Source organism: Saimiri boliviensis, chromosome 9, assembly GCF_048565385.1.
Source record: "Saimiri boliviensis isolate mSaiBol1 chromosome 9, mSaiBol1.pri, whole genome shotgun sequence".
Taxonomy (NCBI): domain Eukaryota; kingdom Metazoa; phylum Chordata; class Mammalia; order Primates; family Cebidae; genus Saimiri; species Saimiri boliviensis.
In genome coordinates, this window is record NC_133457.1 from 42,394,117 (window position 1) to 42,412,205 (window position 18,089).

General features: G+C 38.8%; 1 protein-coding gene across 5 annotated transcripts in view; it reads right to left on the minus strand.

The window, feature by feature from the left end:
• The window catches only part of NEK10 (NIMA related kinase 10), a 237,027-nt gene that overhangs the window by 71,328 nt on the left and 147,610 nt on the right, over positions 1 to 18,089 (minus strand). For all 5 annotated transcript variants that reach the window (XM_074405757.1, XM_074405756.1, XM_039480208.2 and 2 more), the window contains 3 exons: positions 12,721 to 12,850; positions 11,803 to 11,873; positions 2,796 to 3,009 (listed from right to left, as the gene is read on the minus strand). In XM_074405757.1, the coding sequence (XP_074261858.1) occupies positions 2,796 to 3,009; positions 11,803 to 11,873; positions 12,721 to 12,850 (415 nt within the window). The remainder of the gene's footprint in view (positions 1 to 2,795; positions 3,010 to 11,802; positions 11,874 to 12,720; positions 12,851 to 18,089) is intronic.

Here is an 18,089-nt window from a genome sequence, read left to right on the forward strand (position 1 = left end):
TATATTAGTGCTTATCTTTTGTAGCCTATTATAAAAATTGCCATAATTAAGAAAAGACTAGAATATGAAAGTAAATAGAATACTTCCCCCATGAAATAGCAGCCTTTAATGTTTCTTATCAATTGTTTGCTTACCCACTAATTTGCAAATTTCAGTAATTCACAGTGGATTTCCTTATTGGTGCTGGGAATTCACAAAGTTCTACTGAACCCACTAATTTCTCTTTCCCTTGACTACCGTTTATCATTGGATTGTGTAACTGCATTATTGATATTAACTGCTCTGGGAGAACATTCCACTACATTTGGAATGAGACCATCATAATACTGCTTAAGAAAAAAAGAGTCATAAAATTTTACACCTATAATTTTTCTTATAGCAGTGGTGTAGATGTAAGTTTTTAAAAATAATAATTGGTCCCCAATGAGAGTAATACCAATTAACTGCATGCTGCCTTTTGAGGAAATGCAATCTTACTTTCTTCTTGCTTCTTTAACAAAGCTGCATTTTTTTTTCCTTTTAGTTAACATTTGGTTAACCTTGAAATGGAAAAATATCAGTACACTTCAAATAGTGTGAAAGAAGAATGTATTGCATGACTATTTAAAGCAGGAATATAAACTTGGCTTTGAAGTAAAGTATTTCTCTATGGTCCACAAATGTCTGAATGCTCAATGAGGGCACTAAGGCTGGCGAGCAGCAGATGCTAATAAATATGCATTAACTGCATGCCTGATATATGGATTTAATGTAGCGACTACTTGGACAGGTTAGCACTAGATTAACAAGTTCCATCAACAAACTATTTTTCCAACAAAAGCTATGTTCATTTTATATAATTGATGCTATCTTACAATTTATGCCACTTTTAAAGTCACACAATATATTCAAACACATTAACTCATTTATCCCACTACCCTCTGAGAAAGATAATATCCCCCGCTCCTTAATTTACAGATGAGTACACAACTTCCGGAACATTAAAATCTCTCCCTTGGCTTCAGAGCTCTCCTTTTATTTTACCTGGAAATAGCCTGAAAGCTAGATTTCTACAGTTGAAATGACTCCCCAAATACAATGGAAATACTGACAGAGGAAATGATATGATATCTGGGATTTACTTTGAAATAATCTGGGGAAGGCAAGAAGTAGGTGGGGAAAGAGATGATACAGCTAACTGCTGAAGCTGGGATGGGTACAGGAAGAAATCTTTGCTTTTATTAAAAATTTCCATAATAAAGAATTTTTTAAGCTGAGAAGTATAAATAAATAGATAAGTAATGGTCCTTCTCAAGGTGTTTTGCTAAAGATAACAGAATTTCTGCTGTTAGATTGCAAACTAATACCGCTCAGCCCACATCAGCCACATGAATCTAATATGAAATGACGCTTTCATATACTAGTGGAAATTAGCTAAGTAGCTTTGCAGTGCAGAACTTAATAATAGAAGGCCCCAAATACCTAAGATATATAGAAATAGCTAAATTTCACGCATTTTAGTCTACTAGGAACACTCTATTTAGAATGCAACACGACACACATAGAATGATGTGTTTCTCATTGTTGTCTAATTATTATGAAGTCAGGTAGTAAAATAACAAGCAAAGTGAGCTCTACCTCCCTGTCTGTGAGATTTAACTGCGTTCAGTGAAGGCTATAACCTTCAAGTTATCTGTTCCTTTACATAAACATATAACTTAAATAATCATCATGGAATGTTCTGCAAAATTACAGCTGGGCTCAGCATTTAAGGCAATGAAGATCAAAGTCTTTCCTTCCCAAAGAAAACTTAAGGTACTTCTGGATTCCAAGTACCTTAAGACAAATCCACTAAACAGTAGTACTTCCCTTATTTTCAGAAAGGAGCTCACTAGAAACACTGTTACTCAAGAAATCAGAACTGCCTCTTTGAGATCAACTTCTTACATAACTTTCACAGCTGAGTTGGAGCAGGTTCTTAGGATCCTTAAATCTAAGAAGGAATTTAATGATCAGGTACCCTAAGAAAGAGCTGTATGATCCTATTGCCTTGGGCCCACCCCCAGGACAGAAAAAAAAAAATGAGCATTTACTGGGATGAAAGGCTTCTTACCAGATTGTCACTGGGCAGAGAGGCCCAGAACATGAGCAAACAACAGATCACGATTGCAACAAAGAAGAAGAAAGAAAATAAGAGACAGCAACAAGAACATCACCAGCACTGTCACTTGCATGTGTGGACATTGGTAGCTTTGGCATCGCTTTTCCAAGCAATGTTCAGAAATATACTTAAATATTTAAAAAATCTAAAGATTCTTGGCAAGAAAAATAAAAATACATATTCTGATTTGAAGCATGGCAACATTATTAATACCACAAATGGCAATGAAAGCAACTGCCAAGACCAATATGAAAAATTTTAAAGACAAATGTTATTTCCTTCTCTAAATTAACTCACAACATTTTCATCCATATTCCCAAAAGTTGCAGTCAGATTGCTGAAAAACTTTAACATAAGCATTCACTGCTAATTTTACAAGACTATAACTTAAACTTTGCTAAGAGAACTTTGTGATACCTCTGATTTTTTTCAATGTACAATAAATTATGGATTCATTCTCAGGAAGGTCAGTGATATTGAATTATCTAATTTATAAGATACAAAAATGGAAATAAATATGTAACTATATAATACTGAAATATTGCATGTAACTATTTTTCTAACTCTCGATGACTGTTCCTTAAAACAAGCATGAACAACTTCAGACAGCCCATTAAGATGTATCGTGAACTCTAACTGAAATATTTACACTTACGTGAGGCAGCAGAGCCAGCTCATGGTGACATGTGACGGCGTTCCGGCTGGCTTCCATAAAATACCTTTGTGTGCGTCTTCGTTCCCGTTCCAGCTTCTTCTCCAAAGACAACTGAGACGTAGATAAGTTGTCTAAATACTTCATCATGACATCTGATATCATTGAACTGACTTCTACAACATCTGGACGAGCTTCCGCATCAGGAGTGAGGCACCTAAGAGAAGATAAGCTAATTATAACACTCTGGTCAATTTGAGAGCAGGCCACAGAGTGTAGAGGGTCAAGGTTAAACTCCACTGTGTCCATTATGGTATTTTCACCTACGATAACCCGAGGTAAGATGGATATCAAGCATAGCTGTGAGTCCAAGACTTCTCAAAAGGCATTTGGAAAGCTAAGGAAAGAAAGGGGAGGCAGCACTGTTCTCTTTGCACTTAGGCAGGAAGGTAAGGGTTTTAGGCTCAGCATGAAGATGCACTCAGGATGGGCAGATGGGACCATCTTCTCCTGCACTGGTTGGCTGCTTTCTGAAATCACTGGCAACTAACTGGCAGGTGAGAAATAAAGGCCAGTATCAAGCCTTTCATCAGTGACAATATTCTAAATTCTTAGACTGCAGATGTTTAAGCTGCTTCAAGGTAATATTAGCAGCTGAATTACCAGCTGAGCTTTTTAAAAAATAATAAATAGCAACATAAGCTAGTTTTACAAATGATATAGTTAACATATGGTGGTACATGGGAACGGAAATGACCTCTCTTCTCCTGGCATATAGTCATCTCCTTGCCCAAGGCTACTCCTGGTCCTGTATTTGCCATCACTAGAAAAATGAGAACACAAGATGAGAACATAACAGAGAGAATATAAGATGCAGGTTAGCATCATAATTCAGCACTTAGGCTCTGGCTCATTTTGCTGGGGTTTAAAACCTCATTCACCATTTATTAGGTCAGATCTTGGGCAAGTTACATAGCTTCTAAGTCTCAGATACTCTAAGAGTTTCTGAGTAGAGTATTTGTGAACGGATAGAAACTTCTAAGAGTTTCTTAGAAGTAGAGTATCTACTTCCTTAAACTGGTATGGTGTTTGATTGAGGTAATCTCTGGGAAGTCCACACACATTGTAAAATATCAACAAATCGAAAAGAAAATCCACACTTTTATGTATCCTCCATCCCTTTCCACATTTAACAAACACCAAGTCCTGTGACTTCTACCTTCTAAATATTTATTGAATCTACACCCGTCCCCTGTAATCTCACAGCTATTTGTCTATTACAACGTCACTTGCTTGGACTACTGAAAAAGTCTCCTAAATAACACACTCATTTCTTATCAACCTCTGGTCTCTACTGTAAACTGTTAACCACAATAATATTCTTACATCTGACTACATTATTTCTCTACTTAAAATTCTTCAATAGTTCTCATGGCCCAATGGGGTAAAATTAAAATTCCCAGAACCTAAACAAGGTCTCTCTTGAGCTGGTCCTTTCCTTCCTCCACTGTTTCCCCTCCTCCAGAAACACATTCAGTGCTGCTACCTGCACTTCCCCAAAGAGTACTTGTCTCTTTTATGCCCCCGTTTCTTTGCTCATTTTATTCCATCTCCTTGATGCTTTTTTTTTTTTTTTTTTTTTTGCTAGTGATAGCTTGTCTTTCCCAGACACCATCCCTTACATTCTTGCCAAAATCCCACTGTTTTTCCAGGCTCCATTAAGAAGACTTTTGGACTGCCCTCAGATGGATATCCTGAGCCCCTCTTATACATTCTCTTTGCACCATTTGCACTTATGTACTTAAAACTATCGTAATTATTTTATTATAATCGTCTGTTTTACCACTAGACTGGAAACTTACTGAGAAGAGGGACAGGTGTCCTCTTCACTATGATCTCCCCAGCATGTACAATGGAATCTGAGTCCTGATAGGTATTTAGCAGATGAATGAATGAATCAACGAATAAATCCACAAACAAACTCAGCTTAACATCTAAAAAGTTTGCCCACCCATAACCCAAAATATGTGGCTATAGACTTTCAGATTCCCAGGAACATTTCCCACCAGAAGTTCCAAGAGAGTCTCATTGCTCTGAAATGACTCCCTGCTTAGGTATTTAAGGGAAATTCTTCATATATATATATACATTGTACTTTAGGTGCTGGGGTACATGTGCATTCTTAACAGCAACTGAATCAGAGTTAATAGTACATGCTTAAGATTGTCTACCAATGGTTCTGTAAACACATAAGCATAAAATCTGGTCCTAGAAAAAATTGGGGATGTTCTTCTCACCTCATCTACTTTGTCTCCACTCCACTCTGAGAGGCCAGATGGAAAGAATTAGAAGCGTACCTTGTTCAATTACATTCATGTCATGTTCGAAGAAACAAAGAATTGAAAGGGGTGAAAAATATAAAGATCCATTTGTCCTTGGAGCGAGCTGAAAGTATTAACTTTGTTAGTCCTCATGACTGCTTCTGAAGCAAAGCACCAGGCAGCTTATGAAACCAGGCACAGAGAGAGAAGAATAATGCAATTATTTTAGTAGAATATTTTGTGCATAAAAGGAAATGTTCTTCCTTTTTAAAAAGTAAATAGACAATATTCTCTTAATAGTATACTGGTAGGTAAAAATAGTAATGATGGTACTGAGCAGAACAAAAAAAAATATATTTATTTTCCACCCCAAACTCTTCAGTGTGGCTAAGTTATTCTCCCAATTTGAAGGCCTGCTAGGAAAGATAAGTTTCAATATCAAATGTGCTTGTATACCACATAAGCGAACAGGAAAAAGGAAAAATGCTGCACATTACAAATGCAAACTCTGTGAGCTCTGCTTCACAAGGAAGTGAAAAATTAAAATGAGAAGATATTAAAACAAAGGAAAAAGATATATACGATTGGAAATAATATATAGTTTAAGAATTATTATAATAAACATTTCTGTTAAGAGCTGTCTTCTATTTCAAAGGCTCTATCAAATTACTAAAGATTGGCTCTGAGCCTGATCTTTTGCTGAGTCATAAATGATCATTAAGAACATTTTTGCCTTGATGTGTCCCTTGCATCATTGCTTTAAGAAAATAGGAAACTAAGAAAATAGGAAATTTGAGTTTGTTCCCTAATGCTTTCAGAACTTAATTTTATAAGGCTAAAAATTCAAAGCAAATTAAATATGCAATTGCATATAATTCATGATTGATTTCAGTTTTATGTCAAATTTTCTAAAGATAAAACTTTATTTGGAATTTAAACCCAGACGATGAGGAGTCTTAAATAACTTTAAATGAAAATAAATTTGTTGCAGAATGCACCCTGCAATCTTAATTTATTGTCAGATATAAAATTGAATTGTCAGCTCTAACTTATTATGTCATCTTAGCATTTTGAATTAAAAGCAGCCTCAAATTAAGAAGCTCTTTCCATCAGCAAAGCCTTTACTGACATTGGTCTCTGAAATGCGTTACCCATTTTGCTTACTATTTGAGAGTTATTGATTGTTCAGGTCTCAGATTACATGTCCTTTCTTCAGAGAAACTTTTCCCAAATTCCCAGAGTAAGGTAGGTCCTTCTGTAATCTCTCATTGCCCCCTTTACCACTTTTCATCATATTTATCACAATTTGCTTTATATACTTCATTCTGTAAACAATATATTATTATTAATAATAATACATGATTTTATTGAGTGCTTACCACTTGCTGGGTACTGTGTGTCAGAAGCATTATCTTATTTAAGCTTTAAAACAAGCCCATTGGCCGGGCGCGGTGGCTCAAGCCTGTAATCCCAGCACTTTGGGAGGCTGAGGCGGGTGGATCACGAGGTCAAGAGATCAAGACCATCCTGGTCAACATGGTGAAACCCCGTCTCTACTAAAAATACAAAAAATTAGCTGGGCATGGTGGTGCGTGCCTGTAATCCCAGCTACTCAGGAGGCTGAGGCAGGAGAATTGCCTGAACCCAGGAGGCGGAGGTTGCAGTGAGCCGAGATCGCGCCATTGCACTCCAGCCTGGGTAACAAGAGGGAAACTCCATCTCAAAAAAAAAAAAAAAAAAAAAAAACAAGCCCATAAAGTAATTACTATTGCTACTCACACATCACAGATGAGAAAATTGGGCCTCAGGAAAGTTAAATTGAATGGAAGAAGGGGAATTAGAATCCAGTTGACTCCAGAACCTGGTAATGGTCTAAACCTTTACACTCTAATTTTTCAATCTGACTCCCCTATTAGCTTGTTAACCCCAAGAGGCCCAGGTAGCTATAGCCAGTGTCTATTAGTCTCAGAAGAGATTTACAGTCCTGTTTGCCCAGATTCACAAAATCAGAGCAATGTCTCTGTACCTTGTTCTTTGTGCTACCCCTCCCTTGCCCTTTGTGGCACTCAAAAACCTATTAGAAGTAGAAATTAAATGAGCAAATACGGTTCTTTTGTCTTGACACCTCTGAAGACTGTCAATTTTTAAGGTACTTTCCCAAAAATGACAGAGAACAGAAACAAATCATAGAGGTGAGCAGTTTAAATATATTTGTCTGGATTCATTAGCAACAGGGCACGATCCAGTATTTGTGGAAGTCAAATGATTTAAAGACAGGTCCGTCTCATCTCCCATAGTATTAGCAATGGTGATTGGCAAAACTGCTCAGGTATTTACCTCTCACCAAATGCTTTGCTGAGTGATTCACATGTTACTTTGTGTAATCATCATATCCGCCTAACGAGACGGTATTATCATGATTCTCACTCTACTAGATCAGAAAACAGGGATGCAGAAATAATGGTCAAATTACTCTTTGCTTTTGTAATTTTTATTTCTTTTTGTGTGTGTGTGGGAGGGGCAACTTTTCTTTTCTTTCTTTCCTTTTTTTTTTTTTTTTTGATGAAGTTTTGCTCTTGTTGCCCAGGCTGGAGTGCATTGGCATGATCTCGGCTCACCACAACCTTCACCTACCTGTGGAAGCAATTCTCCTGCCTCAGCCTCCCAAGTAGCTCTGATTACAGGCATGCGGCACCACAACCAGCTACTTTTGCATATTTTAGTAGAGATGGGGTTTCTCCATGTTGGTCAGGCTGCTCTCTAATTCCCAACTTCAGATGATCTACCCGCCTAGGCCTCCCAAAGTGCTGGGATTACAGACATGAGCCACCGCACCTGGCCTTTATTTTTATTTATTTATTTACTTATTTATTGAGATGGAGTTTTGCTCTTGTCACCAGGCTGGAGTGTAATGGCTCGATCTTGGCTCACTGCAACCACCACGTCCCAGGTTCAGGTGATTCTCCTGCCTCAGCTACTCCTCCTCCCAAGTAGCTGTGATTACAGGCACATGCCACCACATCTGGCTAGTTTTTGTAGTTTTAGTAGAGATGGAGTTTCACCATGTTGGCCAGGCTAGTCTCAAACTTCTGACCTCAGGTGATCCACCTGCCTCGGCCTCCCAAAGTGCTGGGATTACAGGTGTGAGCCACCATGCCTGGCCTCAAATCACTTTTTAGAGTCTGCAGTCTACATGTCTTAGCCCCAGGTAGGCCTGTCTTCAGAGCCTGGGGCTCCTAAGACTGCAGGTCTCAGCTTCACTGTTGTTGTATAGAAATGCTAGTGATTTTTGCACAGTGATTTTATATCCTGCAACTTTCCTGAAGTTGTTTATTAACTTAAGGAGCTTCTGAACCTAGACTATGGGGTTTTCTAGAGAGAGGATCATGTCATCTGCAAGCAGGGATAGTTTGACTTCCTCTCTTCCTATTTGGATGCCCTTTCTTTCCCTTGCCTGACTGCTTTGACCAGTACTTTCAATACTATGTTGAAGTATTATTAAACTTGGGCTGATTTTCAAGGGAAATGCTTCCAGGTCTTGCCCATTCAGTATAATGTTGGCTGTGGGTCAAGCCAAGAGCCAAATCAGGAATGCAATCACATTCACAACTGCCATGAAAAGAATAAAATACCTAGGAATACAGCTAACAAGGGAAGTAAAGCGCTTTACAAAGAGAACTAGAAAACACTGCTCAAAGAAATCAGAGATGATGCAAACAAATGGAAAAATATCCCATGCTCACAGACGGGAAGAATCAATATCATTAAAATGGCAATGCTGCCCAAAGCAGTATTCAATAGGTTCAATGCTTTTCTTATCAAACTACCGACAACATTCTTCACAGAATTAAAAAAAAAATTAATTTACATGGAACCAAAGAGGAGCCTGAATAGCCAAAGCAATCCTAAGCAAAAAGAATAAAGCTGAAGTCATCACGCTACCTGACTTCAGACTATACTACAGGGCTACAGTAACCAAAAGAGCATGATATTGATACAAAAACAGACACATAGACCAATGGAACAGAATAGAGAACCCAGAATTAAGCCTGCATACCTTCAACAAACACGACAAGACAGGCAATGGGGGAAGGATTCCCTGTGTTATAAATGGTGCTGGCATAACTGACTCGCCATATGCAGAAAACTGAAACTGAACCCTTTACAAAAATCTGAACTGAACCCCATATACAAAACCCAGCTCAAGACAGATTAAAGACCTAAATGTGAAATCCAAAACTATAAAAACCCTGGAAGACAACCTAGGCAATACCATTCAGAAACAGGCACAGGCAAAAATTTCATGACAAAGACACCAAAAGCAAAAATTGACAAGTGAGATTTAATTAAATTAAAGAGTTTCTGCACACCAAAGGATGCTATCAATAGAGTAAACAGACAACCTACAGAACGGAAGAAAATTTTTGCAAACCATGCACCCAACAAAGGTCTCATATCCAGCATCTATAAGGAACTTAAGCAAATTTACAAGAGAAAACAACCGCATTAAAAACTGGGCAAAGAACGTGAACAGATGCTTTACAAAAGAAGACAGGCAGCCAACAAACATGAAGCAAAGCTCAACATTACTGATCATTAGAGAAATGCAAATCAAAACCACAGTGAGATACCATCTTATACCCGTCAGAATGGCTATTGTTCAAAAGTCAAAAAACAACAGATGCTGGAGAGGTGACAGTGAAAAAGGAACATGTATGTGCCGTTGGCGGGCATGTAAATTAGTTCTACCATTGTGGAAAACGATGTGTACTGCTTCCCCAAAGACATAAAAATAGAGCTACCATTCAACCCAGCAATCTCATTACTGGGTATATAACTAAAGGAATATAAATCATTCTATCATAAAAACACATGCACACATATGTTCATTGCAGCACTATTCACAATAGCAAAGACATGGAATCAACCTAAATGCCCATCAATTCTAGACTAGATAAAGAAAATATGGTATATATGCACCACGGAATACTATGCAGCCATGAAAAGGAAAAATATCACGCCTTCAGTAGGAACATGGCTGAAGCTGGAGCCCATTAGCCTTAGCAAACTAATACAGGAACGGAAAATCAAATGCTGCATGTTTTCACTTATAAGTGGGAGCTAAATGATGAGAACACCTGGAACCATAAAGTGGAAAAACAGACAGTGGGATTTATTGGAGGGTGGAGAGTGGGAGGAAGGAGAGCATCAGGAAAAATAACTAATGGGTACTAGGCTTAATACCTGGGTGATGAAACATTCTACTCAACGAACCCCCGTAACACAAGTTTACCTATATAACAAACGTGCACGCGTACCTCTGAACTTAAAAGTTAAAAAGAAAAAATCAATTTAAAAAAAGACAGTAGATCAGTATTGTGTCAAAGAAAGAAAGGCTGATATGATCCTATAAAAACAGGTGAGGAGTAATATTAGCACAAACAATGGGCTAGAAGGAGAAATCAAAGGGAAAGGGGTATCATCCCAATAATACATCCACTATATTTCATCAGAGATGGAGCTATGAGCTAGCGCAGATACCAACCCAAGTTTTAAAAGCCTCAGGAAGGAGGATGAAAAACTATTCTATCTGGGGTGACTCCAGGATTTCTACAATCCAAACTACTGAGGATTTGGCTCAGTGTGGTGGGATGGAGAAATAATCCTGGGCCAACTTAAGTACCCAAGATAGTCCAGAAACAGCCATCAGCCAGATAAATGAGTCATTTATTCATACAAGCATATTTATAAAGGGTCTACTCTCTTCCAGCCACTGCTTTGGGCAATAAAAGCTGCAAACTAAACTAAGTCCCTGCTCTTGGCATTTTGATGAGGAAGAGACAGATAACAAAAAGTACATATGCAGATGTATAATATGTCAGGGATGATGGGTGTTGTGAGCTTTATGAAGCAGGCAAGGAGGCTACAGAGTACTGTGGAGTGGTGGGGCCATTAGGGTGGGGAACATTTTAGCTGAGTCCCAGAGGAAGTGGGGGCCGGTGTCACACATATATCTGAGGAAAGAGTTCTGGGAAACCATAAAAGCAAGGGCAAAAGTCTAGAAGGAGGGTGCAGGCCAGGACCAGTGGGAAGCACCATGTGGCTGGAGCAGAGAAAATAGGAGGAGAAGTGAGAGGGAGCATAGGTGACAGGCCAGCAGGGATTGGCCAGAACTCTGGAAGTGCATCTAGCTAATGACTTTCATTAAACTCCTGCTATAGTGACAGCTGGAGATTCTGATTCTCTTTGAAAAATTATGATAAATCACATTATCAATTTAATGTGAAAAGTACCTGCAACTTTATCATCTAACATGGCTTTTTGTTTTATGTGTTCTTGTCTGGCCTTTTTCCGATTTGTTGCATATTTTTGTGGGATTCATCATGGTTACAAACAGCTTTACATCATAGTAGTCTTATCTGCATACATAACGTGTCTGACAGGTTGTTACAAACCCTTCCCAATAATTGTTCCAGTGGTTGCATAATAAGTGAAGGCACTGCTTCCTCTTGGACACTTAAGTGGCTTCCAAACAGTCATGTTACTGATGATGCACAAACATCTTTCTAGGTTTGGATTATTTGGGGACCCTTCTTTTTCATGAATCTTTATCCATAAATAGTGATTTATTATAGACATGAGGTATTTCTTGATTGTCCCTGTATGTCTGAAGCTGTGAGACTAATTACCTGCTGATGGTGTCTGTTACTTTTTCAGAGTAGATACCTTCTGGCACTGGTTCATATACCGCCTCCACTATCTGCAAAACAAACAGACTACAGTGATGGAAGCAAAGGGGCCACTGATGTCCTTGAAGAGTTAATACTTGGCCATAACCTGAGAGTTACTAATTAAGCAGTATAGCTTCATACATAAATTTTTGTCAGAAATAAAAACATCCCAACCAAATAAAACATTTGCATCAATTAAACAGTTCTTGAACATAGAATTGTACTCTCCAAGCTGAGTTAAAATTAACCTTAGATAAAATGATGTATGGGATAATATATGGTGCTGAATCGTGAGCAGTCACAATTAAAAATTAAAAACCAGGCTGGGTGCAGTGGCTCACACCTGTAATCTCAGCACTTTGGGAGGCTGAGGCGGGTGGATATCTTGAGGTCAGTAGTTGAGACCAGCCTGGCCAACATGGTGAAACCGCATCTCCACTAAACATAGAAAATAGCCGGGCATGGTGGCTCACACCTGTAATCCCAGCTACTCGGGAGGCTGAGGCAGGAGAATCACTTAACCCAAGAGGCAGAGGTTGCAATGAGCTGAGATTGCACCACTTCACTCCAGCCTAGGCGACAGAGCCAGACTGTCTCTAAATAAGTAAATAAATAAATAACCAAAAGCAATTTAATATACTTTTCACTTTTTAAAATAATTTTGTATTATAAATAAAGACAATTATAGAGGGAAATATGCCATTACATGAGATATATGCCTAGAAGAAAGCAGAAAAACTAAACTGAATTATACAGTTAATAAAACAATTCTTGCTTTTAATGGACAGTTACGTAAAACCACAAAGGTCTGTTTAATGAGAAAAGGAATTGCATTTTTAGCTCCCAGAGACCCTTTTGTTTCCCATCGTTGCTTACTTTTGTAGCTAAGGAGAGCATGTTGGTGCTGTAGAAGGGGGGATTCAAAGTCGCCATCTGATAAAGGATGCAGCCTGCTGCCCAGACGTCAGCCTTCTCCCCATACGGCTCACTCTTCAGTACCTCGGGGCTGACATAAAATAAGGACATTACTACATGCCAAGGAAGGAAGAATCCACTCAGAAAGAAGATGCGATGTTCAAGCTTTATTGAGTTATTTTTTAAGTACCTGAAATGCTGAATCACTATTTCAAGAAAGAATATCAAAAAGTGTGTTTGAAATTTCCCAGCTTCAGATGAACCAGGAAGCATATCAAGCAATTCCAGCTCAAGCACTAGAGAGCAATCACCCATATAAATATCACCTGGTATGTGTCCAAGGATGTGTTTATTTCCAGAAAGAGGAATCCCACCATGGTAGATGCAGTTGCTGGCCCCAGTTCTTTGCTGCTCTGGGAGCTTCTGTGGATCCCACCCTTGCTGTAGCCTCTGCTGGGCAGAGTTCACCATCCACTTCTGCCTTTACTTTTAACTGTGTTTTCTTGCTTTGACCAATGGAATGTGGAAGTGACAATGAGCCTGAGTAGAGCCTCAGTCTGAACAGGTACTGAGGGCTTCCATTTTTTCTTCTAGGAGCTTTGGTCCACTACCAGGGGAAGAATGTGTCCCAGGTAGCTTCCACCCTTGTAGCCTGGGCTGCAAGTGTAAGACACGCAGAACCAGTCTGCCCCAGACAACCCATAGGCCAACAGCCTGTAGGAGAACCTAGCAGGCTCGCATTCCTATGATTCTGAGGTTGAATGCCACTGAGACTTTGTGATGATTAATGACAAGACATTAATTTGGAAACAACTGAGTGATAGAGCCTTCCCATTTGCTACTGAGCTCCAGCATATAAAGTAGGGGGAAGATCATATTTAAATACGCTGAGGGAAATGACAATATGTACCATGTTCCCTGCTTCTGGAATTGCCACATAATTTAAACAACATTCAAATAAATAATGTGCAAGGGTTCATGAGTTGTTTTTTTGTTTTTTGTTTTTAAGATGAAGTCTCGCCGTCACCAGGCTAGAGTGCAGTGGTGCGATCTCAGCTCACTGCAACCTCCACCTCCCTGCTTCAAGTGATTCTCCTGCCTCAGCCTCCTGAGTAGCTGTGATTACAGGCATGAACCACCACATCCAGCTATCATATTTATACACTAAAAACACAGTACTTACAGTACTCAACACACACACACACACACACACACACACACACACACTAAATTAAGTAGCTTGCTAATTCAGTTCTATAATAGGTACTTAGGTCTGTGCTCAGTACTCTAATGGAATAAAGATTAATATAGTTAGCTTTGAGAGTGGGTGAAGGTATAAAGAAATTTATAAATTGGCATCAAAACCATCAGGGGAGGTATAAATCAGTTTTGACTTAAAAAGAATTAATGAATTGCTGTTCTTGAGAATAATAATTCCTAATTTAATTTACAGTATGTATTTGCAGAGAAAATAATAATTTCTAGGACTATCAGTTAAGCATTTTCATGTTCAGTGCTTTACAGTTCAATAACATGGCAATGGGGGAACTGGGGCTGAGATTTCCATAGGGCTCTGCAGTTCTGAGTATACAAAAAGTATTCCCTGCTGTCTCCTCATCAACTGCTCACATTAAAAAAAAAAAAAATGCCTTAACAAGAAAAAAGCATGCTCAACACAGAAAATGTCTTTGGCTCTCTACAGACAAATTTCTCATATTCTCATGTATTGCGATCTCAGAAGATTCGCTTCCTATTTCCAAAAGATCACGAAGCACAAGCTGTGAGTGTTCCCCCCATATCCCCTCAAATCCCTTTTGCATTTTCTATCTTTGGTGTGCTTCACTCCCCACAGCCAGCACCCACACTCGTTCGGAGGACAGCATTTCATTTATTCCTCAAAAGATAAATGTTCAATGTCTCTTTTATAAGGGCACTAATCTCATTGGTGAGGTCAGAGCCCTCGTGACCTAATCACCTACCACAGGTCACACTTCCTAACACAACCACATTGCAGATTAGGATTTCAATATAAGAATTTTGGAGAGACACAAGCATTCAGTCTGTAGCAGACTTTTCTCTTGAAACACTGCTAAGTTTTTCACGCATCCAGTAAATATGACTAAGCACCTCCAAGGTACTAGTCACTCTTCTAGCTGCTTGGAATATACCAACAAAGACATCTGCCGTCATGGGGCTTACCTTCTAGTAAGGGAAGGGGGAAGAAAAGATATAAAATAAAACACAAGAAAATAACTTAAAAGTAAGTGACATCATATTTCAAAAAATGAAAAATGCTATAGGAAAATAAACTTGACTGCAGTAAAGGAGGTCTGGAGAGGAGGTAAGGCGGCGAGTTGCACTATTAGAAAGAGTAGTTTCCCGGGAGGCCGAGGCAGGTGGATCACAAGGTCAAGAGATCAAGACCATCCTGGTCAACATAGTGAAACCCCGTCTCTACTAGAAAAATACAAAAAATTAGCTGGGCATGGTGGCGCGTGCCTGTAATCCCAGCTACTCAGGAGGCTGAGGCAGGAGAATTGCCTGAACCCAGGAGGTGGAGGTTGCGGTGAGCCGAGATGGCGCCATTGCACTCCAACCTGGGTAACAAGGGCGAAACTCCGTCTCAAAAAAAAAAAAAAGAAAGAAAGAAAGAAAGAGTGGTTCCTTCCTCCCTCTCAGATTATATCTCAAAAACAAAAATTAATAGTAATAATGACCCTTCAGTGGCTTCCGCCTTCATTCACTGAATCCCAGGGAACCTTTCTGATGTCAAGATTCAATGCTTCCAGGACATCTGGCTTCAGATTTGCCCCTAATTCCTGATGAGTCCAGCATTACCATATTAGCAGTGAAATTTATCCTCCAAATGCTAGCTCTTTCGTCAAAAGATAAGATTATAATATTTGACAACTAAGTTTATAAGAACTAACTTATTTTCACCACTAATGAGCTCAAAAAAAAAAAACACTACTAATAATAATGACGCTCAGTGGCTTCCTCCTTCACTCACTCACTCATCTTCTCTTCATACTTTACTCTCTCCTTGGATAATTTCATTCATAGCCAAGTCTTCCACTGAAGCCATATGCTGGTAACCCTCAGACCTAATTTCCATTTCTCACACCCCTCAGTTTCACACAGAGATAAGGGCTCTGTTACAAATCACTGACTAAACTAGGGTTAAAGCATTGGACTGTAAACAATTTGCCTGTTTTATAAATTAGAACGGAGAACTCATCCCAAGTCAACAATGCTTACTTTCTTGAATTTCAAGCACTGTTTCTGAGGTGTACAAAACAAGCCTGCAGGACAAAGGCCTGAGCATCTGCAACAGGAAGATAGCTCCCTGGGAGGCATCTTAAAGCCCTGGGCCTGTGACTCTCTTGGCCCCCACATTACCTCCTGAGGCAAACATTTCCATTTATTTTTCTACTTCCAGCTCTTCTGCCATTTGCACTTCAAACCTAGTCACTCCAAGCAATCCGTTTAAATATGTGTGTGTGCTATGGGAGCTTCTTAATCTGCAAGACTCAGGGGTGACTTCTCTGCATCCCAGGGAATCTTTCTGATGTCAAGATTCCATGTTTCCAGGACATCTGCTGATTTCAGATTTGCCCCTAATTTCTGGGGAGTCCAGCATTACCACATTAGCAGTTAAATTTAGCCTTCAAATGTGAGCTCTTTCCTCAAAAGATAAGATTACATCATTTGACAACTAAGAGTTTGTAAGAACCAGCTTATTTTCACCACTAATGAACTAAAAGAAATACTAGGGCACAAGTATGAGAAATTGAAGAAGAAATTAAAACCTTAACAGAAATTGAAAAACAATCATTGAAGAAGTAGCTCATTGACAATATAATGATATAGAATCTTGGAAACAGTGAGATTTAGAGATGTCATAAAAGAAAATGTTCCCTTAACAAGTGTTATAAATACTAATAAAAAAATTCTCGAGGAGTTTGGGACACAGTGAGGACTAAGTTGTTTGAAGACAGGTTTATTTTATTGAAGTAATTTATCCAATAATGTTTGCTTCACTAGGTAAAGATAGAAAAGGGATTTTTGCATCCCACTGCAATATGTTAATTCTGAGTCTATTAAAAAGTACTTTTAGTTCTCAGGTATTGGCTATCACACCTTCATCTTCCCAGAGTACCTTAAATATAGAAAGAGAACTAACTTATCACTGTTACTGAAAAAAGAACATAAACCTTCTGTCTGAAAGTTTAAGATCCACTATTTATTTGTGCACTCAAGGAGGAAAAACTCCATATGAACTCATGAGGATAAAATTCTGAACTGAGGTGATATAATTAAGTCTATGTGCCAATAAATACCACTTATTTAGACTGAAAATCAAATGATGCTCTAATTAGAAATCATTGTACAGCATGTAGCAATATAGAATGGATAAAATGCATGTGTGTGTGTGTGTGTGTGTGCGTGTGTGTATCTTTTTGTGTATGCATGTATTTGTGGATGTCTGTGTATTTGTATGTGCATGTGAATGTTTGTGCACATGTCCATGGATATTTATGGTTGCTGAAGGTAGGTAAAGTGTTGCTGAGAAATGGCTCAAAAAACCATCACTATGGAAGGATAGGAGTTAATGAGAACTAATGAGAATGCGGAAACTTGGAAAAACCCTAGGGAAATAAACCGCAGTGCATTTTCTGGAAAGAGTAAGTAACATAATATTCAGATATATGGTGAGATAAGGAGAGCTTAGCAGAAAAGATGCTGTGCAGAATCATGAATGTGGAGAGAACCATCTATGTCCTGATGAGGTCCTACTTATTATAAGCACTTAATAGCAATGGCATTGATAAAATGTAATTCGGTCCCACTAGAGTCCCAAAAGTTAAAGAGCATCCTGATCAGCCTTATGGCATTCTCCACTATGGAGGAGTGAAGGGATTGAGCTGGAGAAGATACTGGAAGCCTAGGTAAGCCCACTAATGCAGCGATCAGGGAAATGAGAAGGTGAAAGTCACAGGACTGAAGAATGGATTGGATACGGGGTGGAGAAAAACAGAAAGGAAATATGATCCCCTCCTCCCTTAGACTCCCAAGTTTTTGGTTCTGGTGACTAAATGGGTATAAGAGTCATTAACACTGATACAGGGGGAGCAGATGTATAAGAATATATTAATTCATGTCTCCAAGATCCACATTTGGGGATAGTCAATGGGCAACAGCATTCCAGATGTGAAGAGTCTCGCAAAACCTTATCCTCAGAGCATGGGCTATCCATAAGCCTGGCATCATGGAAATGTTCTCAGCTCATAGATGACTACTGCCATTAAGCAGCTAGTTAAAAAGATTTG